This window comes from Lepisosteus oculatus, chromosome 10 (assembly GCF_040954835.1).
Source record: "Lepisosteus oculatus isolate fLepOcu1 chromosome 10, fLepOcu1.hap2, whole genome shotgun sequence".
Taxonomy (NCBI): Eukaryota; Metazoa; Chordata; class Actinopteri; order Semionotiformes; family Lepisosteidae; genus Lepisosteus; species Lepisosteus oculatus.
This window is the reverse complement of record NC_090705.1, coordinates 5,647,149-5,665,525: the sequence shown is the minus strand read 5'-3', so window position 1 is coordinate 5,665,525 and position 18,377 is coordinate 5,647,149. Positions and strand designations below refer to the sequence as shown.

The 18,377-nt window shown below is 37.1% G+C and overlaps 1 protein-coding gene across 2 annotated transcripts; it reads left to right on the top strand.

Moving 5' to 3' along the window:
- Window positions 1-3,774: 3,774 nt before the first annotated feature.
- sri (sorcin) lies at window positions 3,775-16,274 on the top strand. 2 transcript variants are annotated; one of them, XM_006636008.3, is made up of 8 exons: window positions 3,775-3,931; window positions 9,138-9,230; window positions 10,382-10,451; window positions 11,083-11,126; window positions 12,083-12,230; window positions 13,708-13,821; window positions 14,491-14,549; window positions 15,920-16,274. In XM_006636008.3, the coding sequence occupies exons 1-8, from the start codon at window positions 3,884-3,886 to the stop codon at window positions 15,944-15,946; spliced, it is 603 nt and encodes a 200-aa protein (XP_006636071.1). In that variant the 5' UTR covers window positions 3,775-3,883; the 3' UTR covers window positions 15,947-16,274. The 2 variants fall into 2 exon arrangements, with proteins under 2 accessions (XP_006636071.1, XP_015213715.1); XM_015358229.2 differs by lacking the exon at window positions 9,138-9,230.
- The last annotated feature ends 2,103 nt before the right edge of the window (window positions 16,275-18,377 follow it).

Below are 18,377 nucleotides of genomic sequence, written 5' to 3'. Positions count from 1 at the left end.
TTCTATGTTATAGTATTTTCTTTTTATTTTTGTTGTACATTATATTCAGCATTGTGTTTACCTGTATGGAACTGAAATGCCACTGTAGGTGTCTTTACTGTCTTTTAGATCATGTAACAGCAAAAACAGTATTAACTGGGTGCTTTTCTATCATGTTTTAGTTTTAGCATATCCCCACCCAGGATGACACAGGGGTGTGACAGATTAGGCATTGAAATTATTTTAACTAAATAAGGTCTTTCCTGTTCTATTTAATGGAAAGATCAGATCTCTTTTTTTCTTGTAGGGAAATTGATTTCATAATGGTTTTAATGGTTTCTGGTTTGGTATTTCATGGGATACGTTTTGGCAGTTTACAAGATGCAAAGAAAGCCTGAAGCAAGGCCAATGTAAAGAAAAATCTGTTTAACACTGGTAACTCTAAAGAAACTTAAAATGACTGAAACACGATTCAAGGGCAAATCTGTTCTAAAGAAATGCTTTATGTCTTCAGGCACAGAGTACCCATTTACCTGCAGTTCAGGGATTCAGAGAGTTTTCATATCTCGGCAGGATATGTTTCATTATTCACTGAAGGCCACTGAGTTTTTTCTCTCTTCAGCATTCTATCCCAGGTGTTATTAAGTACACATTCAATAAGACTTTTTGTAATGTTAAATATGCAATGTGTGGGTAAGCTGAATGTTATTTGAATGTTTATCGATGCCTGCTAAATAATGAGCAACTTCATCCTCACGTCTTTGTAATTGTACCACTATTGTACAGCTAAATATTGAACATTTTGCAAATTTGTTCATTCATTTTCTTGAAAATCACATCAATGTTGAATGCAAGCTTTAAACGCAGGCATCATTTGGGAAAATGGCACCTGTATACAATAGCCTTACGGATTATGTGTACCACTGTGAAAAGAACCATTTAACGGGACAGAAAAACACAAGTCACGCTAGAACTCAATAAATAGATAAAAGAAAGGTTTTTTTTGTAGCAACTTCCAAAAACTTAATACGTATTTAGTTTAAAAAAATATAAATACTACAGACACAGGCTTTAGAGCACAAACGCAGAATTAAGGTAATCGTTGGGCAGGGTAAAGGTACTGTATGATTTGGCTATGACATATTTAAAAAAAAAATAAGAATGCTTTCATGACAGAAAAGTCATAGTTGTTTTTCTATTTAAATTCTTGTGTTCAAACTAAGGGAAGACATACATGGTGCATTCCAGTCACGCACACTGCCTTCAGATAGCATCAGTATGTCTATGTCAGCATCATTGCAGTGTGACTGAAACTGCACAAGCAGGTTTCTTTTTACGCATGCATACATCACGTTTGCCTGTGCAAAATCACAGGCTCACACTTCAGTCTTTTTATTTCCTGAGAATAACAGAACAGAAAGTGTAGAAAGAGGACATGAGCCTTCATATTTTTGAAAAGCACATCAGAGCTGCTCATGAAATCACACTCTAACAAGTTCATCAGCTAACAGTGGCATACATGATACATGCAAGTGAAAGTACTTCTCAGTTATAAAATGTTTCAATGTAATCCAAGCTACAGAAAACAAAATTATTCATAAATCGACCATTCTTTGAGGTTGGCATGGTGATGCAGTGGTTAGAAGTACTAACAGTCTAAGAACATACTGGCATGTTAATTGGTGTCTGGGAAAACCAGTCCTGGTATGGATGTGTGCATGTCTGTATTTGCATCTGTCTGCCCTGCAACGGACTAGTGTCTTGTCCCGAGTATATCCTGCCTTGTCCTTATTTTGTTTGTGCCTGCTTGCTTGCTGGGATAGTCTCTGGCTCTCCCATGACCCTGAATTGGAAAGGTAGAAGATGGATGGATGACTACTTTTAGAAATGATGAACTGCTGGATATCGTTATGCATTTTTGGCATAATAAACATGTAAAATTAAATTAAATATATTGAAAATCATTAAGAAACTATTGCTATGATGTTTTTTTAAACCTGTTACTTATTGTTTCATCTGGGACACCTGAAAGAATGAATTGGTATACATAGTAGTTTAAAATCCTTTCATATATGTTAATAATATTCTGCTTTTGAGAAGGCACTAGAAAAGATAAAGTGACATTTGAAACAATATAAAAATATCTTGGATTTTATGATTTTATATACATCCACCTGTAAAACAGCCCATATTTTGTATAAATACTGTACTTCTAAAATGTAAGTTGCAAACTATACTAAAATTTAAGAATTAAAGAAATTTAACTGTCAATAACAATACAGCTGTTTTGTCAAGATTTGTTTGTGATTGCGTTTTGTATCTTTCTAAAAAGAACAGAAACACAGAAAAACATTCAAAATATCTCTCCTTGCTCCCCCATCACAGAAACCCTCCTCAGGTCGGAAATATTTTGCGAATCATAACCATAAAATAGGAGCATCACCGTCACACCGATCTGACTGGGGAAGGAAGAGTCTAAGAACATGGCTGCAAATGACAGAAGGCCATTAAACCCATTTTGCTTATTTTGCTGTTAGCAGCTATTTGATCCATGGATCTCATCCAGATTTTGGGGAAAAACTCCAGGATTTTATAACAGGACCACATTTAACCCTGTAACCCTGTGTTGTGTGAAGAGCAATATGTTTTGCAAATTTTATTTAACAGGATCTATCCATCCATTTTCTAACTGCTCATTCCTGCTCAGGGTTGCAGTGGTAACAGGCTTAGCAGGGCAGACCAGACTTCCCTTTCCCCAGCAAGAGTCTCCAGCAAATCCTGGAGGATTCCCAGGAGATACAGCCCCTCTAGAGTGTGCTGGGTCTGCTCCAGACCCACTGGGAGAAGCCAGGAAGCATCCTCACCAGATGTCCAAACTACCTCAACTGGCTTCTCTCGATCCAGGGGAGCAGCGACGCTACTCCAGTAGGAGCTACCGCCGAGCTCCTCACCCTGTCACGGAGACCTGCAGGGTCTACCAAATGAAATAACATCTAAACGACGTATTGGCGTAATGTATTGGACAAATCACCTAAAATCAAATTAACTGCAACATAAAATTCTTTAAATCCCAGCCCCAGCAGAATATGTTTTAATTATCTGGAATGTACAAAGTACAACAAACATATACTGGTAATAAATACCATTTTACGCCTGGCGTTTTGGTTAGGACTCGGGACGAGAAAGGCGTGGTTTCACATTTCTAGAGAAGCACTGCTGTCGACATTTTAAAATTGAGAATTTTATTTTCATTTGACAAAATGAAATTTACGAATCAGTCTAAATACATTAACAAACAAGGAAAAAACCCAGTCCAAGATTTCCAGTAGCACGGTTGATTATTTTCTTTAAAGAGGTTTTCTTTATTTAAATCATCACCCGGAAGGAGACACAAGGGAGTAAATTAACACATTGAAAATAAGAGAAGTGCCATTATTCCTGCAACAAATAATTACATCCATTCAAAACCCCTGCTACAAAAGTTCATTTTTTGTATCGCCGCGGGTATCGTAATTCAAATTTAATTTCTTCGTCATTAGTATCCTCCTCCCCCCCTAGCTTAAATTCCGGAATAATCGTGTTTTCATAACAGGAAGTGATACTGGGTTGTACCATTGTATTAACTCCTTTACGAATAAAATGAAACCAAACAAACAAATGTAATACACAGTGCATTTCACTTAATTCACAGTGTTTTAAGATGCTTTTTCCTATAACACCAGACGGCACTCTTTCCATAACGCTGCCAAATACGATGTTTGTCTTCACCCCCGATGCGTACGGTCAGTAGAACAGTCCTACTCGCACTGATACCACACCTGCCTCTAGCAGTGGGAATGAGCAATTAGCAGCTGCTTGTCTCTAACAACGTTTATTTTCTCGTTAGTTATTGTACTGTACAAAAATGTCTTACGCAGGCTATCCGGGAGCACCTGGCGGATATGGTGGAGGGGTAAGTTGCGTGCGTGCACATAATATTATTTGAACATGTAATGATGTGATGTAGCAAGAATTCGTCTTCGTGAAAAGAAAATGATCAGAGTTTCGTACTTTCTCTTTCTATGCATTCTTTATCCTGGGAGTAGCTTTGCTAACGACTTGAAATTCAGCGCTTGGAGGATTATATGTTTCTTTGAAGCTGAAGCTGGCCGATCTTGGGTTAGTAGTCTGTAAGAAGATAGGTCAGGACAGGAATTTCTTAATTTACATCATGCCAGGAGTAACACCCAAAACTGAATGTATTAAAAAAAAAAAGTGTTTTGAGGGCTTCGTCGTTGTAAATTTCGCCTCCTGACAGTAAGAAGAGGCCGAGACCCCCCTGTCGACTACAGTGCGAACCAAGGGCAGCACGCCAGGTGGAGCAGAAAAGACTTCCAGTACAGCGCAGTATTTCTGCTTTTCTATAGTAAATGACGTCAGGAAAGATTGCAGTTACATCCCTCCCAAAATGTCGTTCTCGGCTCCTTTGTGTCATGCGGTACTATCTGAAAACGGCTTGCTACAGAGCAGTAATCATAGATGAAAGAGGGCCCATGCCACAGCCAGGGCCGGATTTTGGTGTTCGTAGGCCCTAGGCACTTTCACTCCGAAATGTGGAAAACGAGGGGAAAACGCCATATGAAACTACATCGATGGACATGATGCGCTTTAAACTCTTCTAATGCTAAAACACGTGATTGATGGAGCGAGTCGAGCGACCATCACTTCGATACTTCTAGTTTCTAGAATAGCCGCTAGATAGCGTAGGATTATTGATTTGGATCACAGTCGATCCCAAAAGCGTGTTGTTTCAGCTCGTTTTTGCTTCGTAGGCCCCAAAAATGTCGTAGGCCCTAAGCGCTATGCCCACAGTGCCTAATGGGAAATCCGCCACTGGTCACAACGGTTTCTTGAAGATCAGGCATAAGATAGATAGATAATACTTTATTAATCCCGTAGGGAAACTGATGTGTTACAGCAGTCCAGCCCAAGACGAGCAAAAACAGACATCAGAATAGTTATAAAACAAAAGACAACAAAATAAATAAATAAAACATTTTTAGACCTGTGTGTGTTTTTTATCCTTACTGAAAGGGGTCCGGTGTTGCTGTCGTCCCGGAGTCATAGTAGTTACAGTTGCTTGTGTGGGTTTCCTCAATTTAAAGTACACACACCCAAAGCCTTTGACTGGCAGCATATGTGCAGTACCAGTAAAGCTAGAATCGTGTTGTGGCATGCCTGTGTCTGTCCTGCGACGGACTGGTGTCCCGTCCGGGGTGTATCCTTGCACCCAGTGCTTGCTGGGGTGCGCTCCCATGACCCTGACTAGGAAGAAGCAGTTAGAAAATGAATGCAGGTATTGTGCCATTGAGAAGCACATAACTAAAAAGGAGCATATGCTTTCTATAAGCTTATCATTAAGACTGTTACACCGTACATCTTAACATCAACTCGGTTATCTAAAACATGCTAAAGAAAAGGCGTTGTCTTGCTAATCCTGCTTGACTCCCACATCAATGAAAAAAATTAACGGGGACAAATTACAGAGCACAAAGATAAAATGATGCCAGATGGATAGTCGATACCTCCACAATAATCCCAAACCCCAAAGACATTTCCCAACCCGATGGCAGTCCTCTGCATCTCCAGGATCGCCACAGGCTACCTGCCCAGCTCCTGGTTTCTGGATATTTCTGAGAAGCAAAGGCATTTGCCACATCGCTTGGTGATCTTTTAATTTGCTCTGAATGAACTCACTCTGCCGTGTACAGAACCACCTAGGTGCACAAACAATTTATTTCACACCGTTTAGAGACGTAACACGTAGCGACTCAAATCCTGTTTATGAAACGAAAGCCGCAGAAACTCTTTAAAATAAAAACATCCTCCAAATATAAAAATCTTTTTTTTTTTTGTTGCCTAAAATAGTGCTGTGAAATAAGTCTTAAACCAGTTTGTTGGATCAGCATCTTTTACACAAGCACTTAGACACCCTAAATTCATTTGGGTACTCGGGTTGCTAGAATATTGTTTAGCTGAGCTCTTAGCTTAAGCCTCTCTTTTTTTTTTTGCTTTCAATATCCCTGATAGAGCAGCCTTCTTCCCACCTTTTTGTTGTTCCCACAGTAATCCTGCATTATCCCCCACTGGGGGTGTATCCTAAGTAGGTATTTATTGTCTATGATTCAAACGGCTCAGGACAACAACAACAAAAAAAGATTTCTTCCAGGAGCAGTTTAGTTGGGGAGCTGGGTGGTTGGAACTGAATCATGATTGCTCTCCCCACACGACTCAGTCCAGTGTAATTCTATCAATCATGGATGCAGATGGTTGGATTGGCTTGTGTTTGGAGTCAGCTACACTACTGACCATCTGTCTGTAAAAAGAAAAAGTAGTGAAACTTGCTTTGAATTGATTTGCATTTGTTAAAATGTTTGTATTTTTCCGTGGGGGGGGGTGGATTGCAGAGATTTTTTTTTAATCCATCTGAGGATTTACTATATTTGAGCTGTGAAATGTAGTATGCTTGTAATTTGAGGAAATTTGCTCAGATAGAGGGTAAGTTACATAATGATAAAACATTTTTTCTGCATTATGCAACACTTGGACAAGATCCTGTAGCTCTCAAACAGAAAGGAATCTTACTGTGATGTTTTCCAAGTCTAACAGTACTGTATATTTGTTCATGTATTGAATATAGGCCTAGTGCAGTTATGTGTTTTTTCTTAATGAAATACACAGTCTAAGTAAATGTACACCTGATAGCAACTCAAATAAAATTGTTTAAACTTGCCAAGATCAAAAGGATACCCGTAGTTTTAGTGTTTGAAGAACTTGTAGGTAGGACCGACATATTAAACAGAAACAGCATAGAAAAGGGAAGGAAAACAACTGGTAACAGTTGAAACTGAATGTAACTGATTTCTCAATCTTCATTTAATTTTTATTGTGTTATTTATAGTATTATAATATGAATGTTTTTCTGCCATTGTTTTGTCCTTTAAACATAGCTTTGGTCAGTTCTTTTTCCCTGTTAAAAACACTTTTAATTCCAGTATATATTGATCCACTTTTCACTTCACGGCTTAGCTGCTGAGTTAAATGCCATTCATCAGTTTTGTTTATTCATCAATTCCTCAAGCATTAAGCATTAGAAACTAGTGATAACTAATCCCAGGGTCATTTAAAATGTGTATTGCTGCATATTTATTTATACCATTTGACATAGACATTTGAGACAGTATTCTTTTCTACAGGTTAGACATGTAGTTTACAACATTCACAATTATAGTCTTTTGTACAAATATGATTAATAATTTTGGGCCAGATGGGGGGAATTTTCTGCTAGTTTTTTTTACCTTTTAATAAAGATAAATATCTACACCAAGAGGGCGATGAGTATGTTTGCCTAAAATCAGTGTTTTTGTAAAATAAATAGGGAAAAAGCACTGTGCATTACGTACTGCTGTCTCTATGATAGCTATGTTTTTCCTTTCATTCCCTCCCTCTCCCAGAGAAACGGTACGTCATTTCCAGAACAAAGGAGTGGGTGTTGTCTCTAGCTACAGCATAAACATGTTCTGCCCTGCGTGGGCCTGAATTGAGTACATGCAGTTCGTACCGCTTTTGCTTAATGCTTCAAATCTCTTATGTGGCTAATTGAGTTAAGATTTAATATAACATCTGGATTTATAGAAACTGCCTATTAAAAATCCAGCAGTTATCTTTCAGTTTTGCATCAGGTCCTCAACATGGAAATTCTCACTTAGACTTTTTTGTGTATATGGATCAGTTTCTGTCTGAAACATGTAGGCCTTGATTTTCTCAGTGATGTTTGCTGGTGGTTTTGTAGCAAAAAAATGTAACACTTGAATTTATCTTTGGTGTTTAGCTGCTGTGAGGTGAAAGTGCATTTTGATTTTAATGACGGGGGGATGTCATTCTCTAGTCTTCCCTTGGGTGATTTAATGGATATTTATTGTAGGACAAACTGCCTTTGGTTTGACAAAAAATAACAAAAGTATTGTGGCCTAACATCCACCATTTTCTGCTAAGCAAAAGGTGGTTCTGTGACTATAACGAGGATTTCTGGACACCAGCAATGCAAATATGCACCTACGAGACAAACTTTGCAGTTAATTCCACATTGGCAAGTGGAAAGCAAGAAAATGCACTTCAGTGTTCTTTAGGTGTGATCTGAAGATGTTGATGTTCTTTCTTTAGATGACTCCTAAAGAAGATTCAGCAGTTGAAACATTTTTTTCCTGTTTTTATTTTGGAGTTAGCCTACTTGCAAACAAAAGCAGCTGCCCGCTTGAACCTCTAAAATGTATAACACACACTGAAACACTGTTAAAAATAAAATAGTGACTTATTGTGTCCCTCATAATTCAGAAATTCTAACACTGCATACAGGATACAGTGGTACACTCACTGATTAATGTCAGAGCATTCTACTTGAGTGTGGTGCTTTTTGATCAGTGTTTTACTTTCAAATACCCGCAGTATTTGATGAGTCATACATCTCTTACAATGCAAGAGTAACTTAAACTAGAAGAGATTTAAAAAAGGCTTTCTCAAAATATTTTGTCAGTAACTCATGAAATGTACACAATGAGCGGAGAGGTGGCTCTGTGGCTAAGGATCTGCGCCTGTGGCTGGAAGGTTGCCGATTTGTATCCTGCGGCCAGCAAAGGAATCCTACTCTGTTGGGCCCCTGGGCAAGGCCCTTAACCTGAATTGCTCCAGGGGCACCGTACAATGGCAGACCCTGCGCTCTGACCCCAAGCTTCTCTTCCTGTCTGTGTGTCTCATGGAAGCTGGGGTATGCGAAAAGACAAATTCCTCATGCAAGAAATTGTATATGGCTAATAAAGTGATCTTAACTCTGATCTGATCTTATATGACATTTTCTTAAACAACATTGCCCCTTGAGGGAATTCAGAATGCTTTTTATGGTCTCCATTCAACATGGCTCTTTTTTTTTCTTAAAGTAACTCAGAAGGTAAACAGGGTAAAGTCCCTTGGCTGACAGGTTTCTGTTTTGAGCCATCTATGCTTCTGCAGTTTAATATAATGAAAGGGCTTACAGGTTCAATGGGGAGGACGTCTGTGTTGTAGAGAGTACGTACTGTCCGCTGCAGTGATGATGGAGTGCCTCTCCTTCTGTGTCTCCCCAGTATGGTGGTGCCCCTGGTGCCCCTGGCTATGGAGGATTCCCTGGTCAGGCACAGGACCCTCTTTTTGGTTATTTCTCTGCTGTGGCAGGCCAGGTAAGAGCATTTCACAGTCTTCCTTTCACCCCACATGAGTCAGGCAGCTACCAGACTTCCTTTGCGATTTGTTTGACTGTCCTCCCCCCCCCCCCCCATCAGATCCATTCCAGTCATATATTTTTCGTATTCAGAAATGTAAAAGTTTAACTTGTCAATTTATTTAAGGATCATAATAGGATATTTGTTATTTTGCTTGATTATAAAGGGGTTCAATTTTGAATATTCTTCCTTTTTAAAAATAGCATCATAGATGGGGGGAGACATTTTACATAACCGCCTATTGCAGCTTCATTGACATTCAGTGGTTTTTCATTTATTGGTCAGAAACAAGAAATCCAAGCGTAACCAGGTTTGCGATTTTCAATTAAAAGGTAGGTCAAACATGCAATTTGATCCAGGTCTATACTAAATAATAAAGAATACTGCAGATGTTTCTTAACACAATCCAAGTGTTCTTAATTAGATCTGTCAGTATATATGAGGTGCATGTTTTTGAGGAAATCTTCAACATTGTGTTAACAACAGTTTTGCAGTATAACTGAAATCCCGCAGGAGGGAGTCAGACCCTCACCCTGACCACTTTTGCCTATTTAGTATCAATGTCATCTTTCTTTATCACTCACTTGCGTGTTTTGTTTCACATTGTTCCTACCAACCCACTATAGCAGTTCCCTGGCTCATTCCGCATAAGAAAAGTGTGTGTGTGTGGGGGGGGGTCATTCTTATGGTCAGGTTGTCGTTCTTTCAACTAGGGAGATTAAGCCAATAGAGAGATCACTTTATTGGCCATATACAATTTCTTGTATTAGGAATTTGTCTTTTCACATACCTCAACTTTCTCTCTATGAGACACACAGATGGGGAGAGAGAAGCTTGGGGTCAGAGTGCCGGGGCAGCCATTTGTAGGCGCCCCTGGAGCAGTTGGGGTGAAGGGCCTTGCTGAAGGGCCCAACGGAGTAGGATTCCTCTGCCGGCCGCGGGATACGAACCAGCCTCAGGCGCAGATCCTGAGCCACAGAGCCAATCCGCCTAATTCAAATAAGGATATTATTTTTTTTTTCTCTAGGTATAAGGAAGGATTGCAGTGGTAGTTGTCTCTAAAGATAGATTAGTGAGTTCAAATGTTATTTTCATGTTTTGATTTTTAGGATGGTCAAATCGATGCAGAAGAGCTCCAAAGATGCCTCACTCAGGCAAACTTTTCTGGTGGCTACAAACGTAAGTTTCTAACCCTTTTTACATCTCAGTTTCTGTTAGGTGGAGTCCTATTTACCTTCAGTGTATTGTTTCTCATGGAAATCCACTGTGAGTGAAAAGCAGCACTTAGTACATAGTCTTGCAACACCAATTTCATCTATAAATCGAAAAGGTGACAAAATAGTTTCTTAATGTAAATATGATATGTATCCTAGTGTATTGCAATAAATAAAGGACATTTCTGGTCTGTTTGGACCAGTTTCAGGAGCAAATTGATTACTTGGTATGAATAACAGTAAAAAGAATATGCCAAAATAAGTAACTCTCCTGATCTGGATCTCCCTGAGAGGTTCCAACAGGACGACACAGACTGACATATTGCTTAGTGTGAGAAAGGGGAGAAGGCTATTGTTTTACCTTTGTTTATTATTTTTATATCTGTTACCCTTGTATGTAATGTAGAACATAAGTGCGCTGAATTGGAGCTTAAAACATTCAGAGGTTCGTAGATTTGTATGATGCAAAAATAATCCACTTTGCAATGTAAATTAGAAAGGATGACATTATAAATATTGATATAAATAGAGTATGGTCAGTATTACCTTTTAGTGAGTTCACATTTGTAACCTAATTTTTCATTTTATTTTGGCAGCATTCAACCTGGAGACTTGTAGGCTAATGATCAGCATGTTGGATGTATCCTTTCTGCACAAGTAAACATACAGGCCTGTGTAGAGTAAGAGTTTCTTAAAAGGGGCAAACATGGGTGTGAAAAAAATTGATAGAAATAAAAGATTTTTAGGAGTCTTGCATGTTAGTCTTCATTTTCCATTTTCAATAGTCAAAGCCTTTTGATATGCTTAGAGGCATTATTTAACCATTCTAGCCTACTCTTATGATGTAAAGGCAAGTCCATATTTAATAGTATTAAATGTACTATATTAATATTCCATAGTCCATATTTAATTATTTTTCATAATTATCTATTTGTTTTTCTCTTGAATTTTGTTGGTTGCAAGGTCACATTAAAGATGGAAAAATGTCTGACATGATTTATCTTGATTTCTGGCTTAATATCACAAAAGCCTGCAATTTCAATAAGGGTGTGTAGATTTTTTATATCCACTGTAAGTGGTACCTGCCTTAATGGCCATTACCATTGGTTCTTATTAATCATACTATAATTGTTTAATTACAACTTGAGAATCATCTCTACAAACATCTTTGGGAGATGTTTTTATTGTTGATATGCTGTGAATACAATTGCCGAGTATTAAGACTGATTTGCTGTATTTCCTTTTGCTGTAATTAAGGTACACGCGTGGAAGTGCTGATTCCCATGTTCAAGCCATTGATTTGATTCATAAGTGAAAAGTAATATTTTTCTGTTGCTGTTTTCATGTCTTATGTTGACCAAAAAATACTTTGGCTTGTGTTTTGAATTCTACATTATTCATTTACATTACATTCATTAAGTGTGCAGGAGAACCTTAAGTACAGCATTACCTGATGAATCGTAAAAATTAGTTGAGGGAAGCTTTCATAAAATTGTTTTAAGGGAAAGTCCAGTGTGATCGTATTTAGTGATATAAGATTTAGCTGAGTTTACTGAACACAGGTCATTGTTGAATTTATCCTTAATTTTAGTATAGAGAGACATGTCATGTACGATGGGCTTCAATGAATTCAAGGAGCTGTGGAGCATACTGCATGCCTGGAAACAGCACTTCATGAGCATGGACAGAGATCGGAGTGGGACTATAGACCACACAGAAATGCAACAAGCAGTTGCTTCCATGGGTAGGTATCTTCTGCTTAGTCACGAAATTTATTCCAGTGCTAATGTATTCTTAGAAATACATTTCTATATCAAGGGAGTACTTTTGTGCTTTTTCTGCTTATCCTAACAAAAGTCATTCGGCTGGACATGTTGGGCTCCAACAGGAATATTCTGCTAGTTAAGAGTTACATATTATATAGTGATTACACGGACAAAAACAACCATACACCCTACATTCACAGATTTGATAGTAGTGAATGGCTTTGGAAAAGATTGAGAGAGGGGCTGTTCTAAGAAACATGCATGTTAGGGTTGAATTAAAAGGTACATTTTCTGATAAAATAAAAAACTTTGATGCACACTGCTGTAAGATGCTACCTTGATAATTGCACTCCGCTGGTATGCATGTGGCCGTAGAAGATTCTGCAGAACCATGGCATTGCAATGTTGTTCAACACGAGTGGTATGTTGGGGTCCATATTGAATTTCTATGGTGAAGATAGAATTCTTTTCAACCTACAAATCGCCAGGTTCTGTCAGCTCATAAACGTTTTTTTGATAACGTCCCGTACCAACATGCCTGAATACGAAATGCTTACCTGTCACCTTGAAGCAATTAAGACATTTTCTTTGTATCCTAACATTACAATAATAAATATAATTCCTAAAAATAATGCAAATACAGAAATGATTATAAACATAATAGTAGAGAATATGGTTTATTAGTGATCACTTGGCACTGGAATCCCACTTTAGTGACACTTACTCACAATTAATCTTGATTTCTTGAAAAGCATGCGTGTTCAATAATTATTCAAATATTAAATAGTGGGAATGTTAGTATTAAGGAACCCAATGCTTATTTCTCCAAGTTTTCACATTTGTTTTGGGTTGTTGAAGTAGATTTCACGGAGATTGTGGGTAGTATGACAGTTTTGCCTGCAGACTGTTGCCAAACAGCTGCAGCTCTGTAATTCTTCAGTGACAGGCAAAAACACAAGTGAATTAATAAAGATGAGAAGTAGTATTGGCCCCATTTGGGAAAAGTCCCTTTTTAAAATCCAGCATCAATTTAGTGATATCCCATTAATGAAGGCTGTTATTCAGTTTTACAGTTCTGTGCCTTTCATTTCCACGTCACCGTAGATGTATTAAAAAAAAAAGATTGAGAAATTTTAGATAGCACTTTGCATTATTTTCCTAGCCTGTGGAAAAAGCTTTTCGATTTCCAGAAATGTAATATAATTTCTGTTCTGATACCTTACATACTTGTTTAGAAGGATGGATTAGAGTTAGCTAAATTTTCAACAAATAAAAAGTAACTTTTATTTATATGTATTTCAACATTAACTGTTCAGCTTTATTTTTTTTTATTTGTGTTGAAAACACAAATGCACAAGACCTGTAGCTTTTCCCAGCATCTGCTTGAAAGATATGGTACTCTTGATACATCCGATGCTTAATGTCTGAAATTCTGTTTATTTTACATCTCTGCAGGTTATAGACTAAGTCCTCAGGCTATGACTGCAATTGTAAAACGTTGCAGTACCCAGGGGAAGATTACTTTTGATGATTATGTGGCTTGCTGCGTAAAAATTAGAGCTCTGACTGGTATGTATGTTATTTTTGTCTTTGCAAGTCTGAAGTCTTTACTAATCTATAATGTCTTTTGTGACTCTCAAAACAAGCCCATCTATTAAATGTATTGAGAACTAAAAAACAATACCTTAACTCTCTAAAGTACTGAAGGTATTGGCAGATATAAAGTTTCTCTGAGTGGCTTGTCAGTCAAAATTCATGTTTAAAGCAGAATAGTGAAATTAATGAACTGATATTCACATATCAATCTTTTGTAAATTTATGCTGTGTTAGATTACAAGTATGCTTATACAAAATTAGAAGCTTTTAGAATGCTATCTTAAAAGCTTTGTAGCAGTTAAGGATTTATCACATGCCAAAGATGGGAAACAGTCTTTTAGTGGAATTTGGTTCAGATATAATATTTAGATTGAGTCATTTGATTTTTTTTGTTCTTGTTTGTTGTTCTTGTTCCTTTTAATTTATCCGATTTGATCAGAATCTAATTTGATTTCTTGTTGCTGATTCGTTCACTCACACTTTTCATTTAGGGAGTATACTTAGAATTTCGACCACATGGTCATCTTTAGTTCTTGGGTATGGATAGTGTTCACTGGGGGAAAGTATTGTACTCTAGAAAAATGCTGATAATGAATTCAAGAAACAGTTTAATTAATATACATCTTCTGTCTTTCCGTACAGATGTGTTTAGAAGAAGGGATCAAAGTCAGCAGGGTGTGGCCAGTTTTTCATATGATGACGTGAGTATTAAACCTGCTTCTCCTGCATGTCAGCAAATACACAATGGCACCAAGGCATCAGCAACTTTCTCTGTGCACATACTGATCCAGATGCATGTGCCTTAGCCTATTAAAGTAATCTTTATCGCTTTATCTTTTAATTTGTCCTTTCATTTTAAGTAAATTCCACCTAAAAGTTGTGGGAAAAGTGAAAGTGGACGTCCACTTAAAATGAAAGGATAAATTAAAAGATATAGGGATAAGACATTTAGTCTTTTCATTGCGAACAAAGAGAAAATCTTTACTTCCCTCTGTACCTCTTAATCAATACTGTATATAATACCTAACTGGAAGTGTGCTGCTATAACTGACCAGGCACTGTAAGGTTATAGTTTTACTGATGCTATTGCTCTGTCACGGACACTGTGGGATTGCAATTAAGATAGACCAACCAAAAAAAAAAATGCAATCTTCGGATCTCTCCTTTGCATGTATGTGGGTTGCTGCTCAGTTGATTAAGTACTTGGAAATTCCAGATTTATAGAAATTGGTGTATTAAAAGTAGGAAAGAATGGAAAAATCTTTACATTTAGTGAAGTCAGAAAAATAACTAATGGCTAAAATATTCTTCAAAGATTGTGAATGCAAGATTATACAAAGAATTGTACACCACTTTAAAAAGAATATTGGTTTGCAGCATCAAAACAAATATGCACCCCTTTCATTCCGGATGAAAAGCTGTAAGGGAATCTGAAGTGTTAAGTTTATTCCACGTTTTTGGCAGCGAATGATCTCCTCCCTTCACGAAGAAGTCTCCAGAGCCTCAAAAATAACATTTACAAATCTTTCACAAATGCCCCGAAGACTCAACATTTATATACTGATAAAATCATATTAAATCTTTTGGGGGGGGATTCTGACAAATATGTAAGGGTGTTTAATATTATCCTGACAGGTGTATATAGAACCCTTTTACAATGAAGGGGTGGCGATGCCTTGGTTCTTACACCTTGTTTCTGTGTTCGAGCTCGGAGGACTGGAGTACCTGGCTTTACGCTGACAGCTTGTGCAGCCATGTAGAACACCCCCTAGAACAAAACTGACTTAGTTTTCACAGACCCTAAACCGTGACTGCCTAATTACCCAGACTGCATCCCGTGTCTTCAGCCAGACTGACATGATTGGCTTCCCCACACCATGGGTGAGCCGCAGATAAGTCTTGTCAGCATACTCCTTTCTCATTCTCTGCTTAAAGATCTGGAAGAATCATCTTTCATGTACTTTAATGGAGGTTCAGCAGGCCGTGGATCAGAGGTTAATTACCTGTTAAAAGTGTAGAGTAGAAATGTCTATATATGTAAATATTAAACATATTTTTTTTTCTTTTTCAGTTCATCCAGTCTACCATGACCATCTGACAAGACAGGAAGACATCCAGTTTTTCTTTACATTCCATGTTTTTATAGTTTGAAAAGAAGCGTTTAATTAGCACATTTTTTTTTCTATTGCCAGATTTATTTTTTTTATACTTTGACAACCATAGTTTCTTGTTACCTGCATAGCTGCTTCTGAATTTCACTCTAAATTTCTGCATCATTTAATAAACTGAATAAAAAAATGCAGTTAATTTAAAATCATTGTATGCCAACTATATGAAGTTAAATACTTGTTCAAATTTATTACAACCCATGTGAATAAAATCATAATTTATTCCATGTGCAATAAATTACTCTGCACAAATGGTCACAGTGTTCATTTCTGTTAAATGTTGTTTTGAACATGGATCGCTTACCTAAGAATAATGTTTATTTTATTGCAACTTTTTGATGAAAATGTCAAGAACCTGAAACCTGAAAATGACCGAAATTCAGATTATATACAAACATGTTAAATGTATGCATCAAAAACCAAAATAAAATTACACTGTGCAACAACTGCAATTTAAGAAGTTGGAATCGGAAAGCTTAAAATACCGTCACTTAGTTTCCTTTAATGTTCCTTCCGATTTTAATTGGAAATGGAAGGTTATAGGATTCCGTTTGCTGCTTAAGTGAAAATGTATATTAGTTATGACCGTTGTTAAGAGGATATTATAATGGTTTATCCCAGGAGTGCAAATCGAATTTTGTTTTAAGACTTTAGTCATCACAGCTGTTCAGTGATCAGTTTCTAAGCTTTCATGTGTGGCAGTCTTATCCCAAAGCAAATTATGTCATGGAAAAAAATTAAAGAAAATACAAATTTAATGTATAATTTGTTTACAGGTTCATCCTCTTTGCAATATCCTTTCATTCCCCTGAAGGATTATTTCTTTAAATGTTTGGGATGTATGTGTTACAACATCAGTAATGCCAGTTAGTATAAAATAGCCTTATATTGAAATACCAAATGCACAGGTTCCTGGCTAATCCTTTGTGCTCGACTTCCTTCTTGTCGTGTTATAAATGAAATGTATTTAACTTTTGAAAATAATGGAAGCACACGTTTTTAATGGTACAGATCTGTATATATAAAGAAATGTAGGAATTATATAGACCAATACTCATTCTTCCTTACTCCATCTCATCTGTACAAAGGGTATTAATAATAATCATCACAGCTTAACAGATCAGGATTTCCACTTCAGATATTTTAGAGGTATCAAAAACATTCAGGTGGTCAGATTACCCCTACATGGGCAATGACTGCATTTAAATCTGTGTATACTGTGTGTATTTAAGTCAGTCCACATGAATTGTCAAGCAGTTTACTATAGAAGTCTCCATAGCACTGCTTATATCTAAAAAGAACCATTTCAGTGGAGATTCTCCACTTGATGTCAATTTGACAATACAGTGTCTGTATTTTAAACATCTAAAACATGTTTACTGTATAAAGTAACATCTAATTCTAACTTCTCCCTACTGTTAGCAGGGCAACTTTCATATTATATATACAGTAAAGTCACATTGTATATACCTGCAAGAAATTACATTGTGCTATATGCTACTGCATAAATGATTGCAAGCAAAATGTAATGCAAGTTTTCTGTTAAAATGAAGCCAATGGAGCATGTAAAGTTGCACAATATTGCAGAACAAAAGTACAAGACATCAGGCAATAAAGATATTGTAGTAAGCAGGAATGGTGAGCATCCAGGACTACAAAAAATATAAAAATATAACATGCCCAAATATCAGGCTTCCCATTTGTTAAATAATGTTTTACCAGTTTATATGTACTCTTGAGATAATAGATAAATATGGGTTCACTACAATGTTGCCCTGTAGTTATCTAATTTTGCCGAAGTCTTTAATCTTGAGCTGAAAGTGATTCATAGAAATGCCTGTCAACAGGTGGAAATTGGGTCTTCATTTCAAAAACTCCAATGTAAAGGTAAGATCATGCAATAAATCAGCATTTAGCAAATGTCAATCCATTTCTATAATATGAAAAGGGTAAGCAGTTCCCAAAAATCAGTTTGAACTATAAATGTCAAAGGCAATAACAGAAATACTGTATGTGACAGGTATTCGGTCCTCTCACTTCACTGCAATTCAACTGCATTTGCCCAGTGATTTCACTGTGGTAACCTTCTACAGGTCCCTGGAATTTTTCTTACAATTATAAGGTAGAAGCTAAACAAACATGTTTCTAAGCCTGAGATCTGGTTGCTTCGGTCCCCTCAAAGAGAAAAGCTGAAGAACAAAAATCAAACAGAACCCATCCCACACAACAGTGAGGGTCAGTGTATGATTGCACTCCACAATACCAAGTCATCTCCAGGCAACCTTCTAAACCAGGAAACACGTTTTTCTTGTACCACCCCGGTACTGACGCTTAGTACAGTGTCCATGGACGCACAGAAAG

What these genes read in the sequence shown, in the direction of transcription:
- sri (XM_006636008.3), top strand. Translation starts at nt 3,884, where the DNA reads ATGTCTTACGCAGGCTATCCGGGAGCACCTGGCGGATATGGTGGAGGG. An exon ending in CTGGCGGATATGGTGGAGGG is followed by an intron (nt 3,932 to 9,137) that starts GTAAGTTGCGTG and finishes GTGTCTCCCCAG; the next exon opens with TATGGTGGTGCCCCTGGTGC. An exon ending in ACAAGCAGTTGCTTCCATGG is followed by an intron (nt 12,231 to 13,707) that starts GTAGGTATCTTC and finishes ACATCTCTGCAG; the next exon opens with GTTATAGACTAAGTCCTCAG.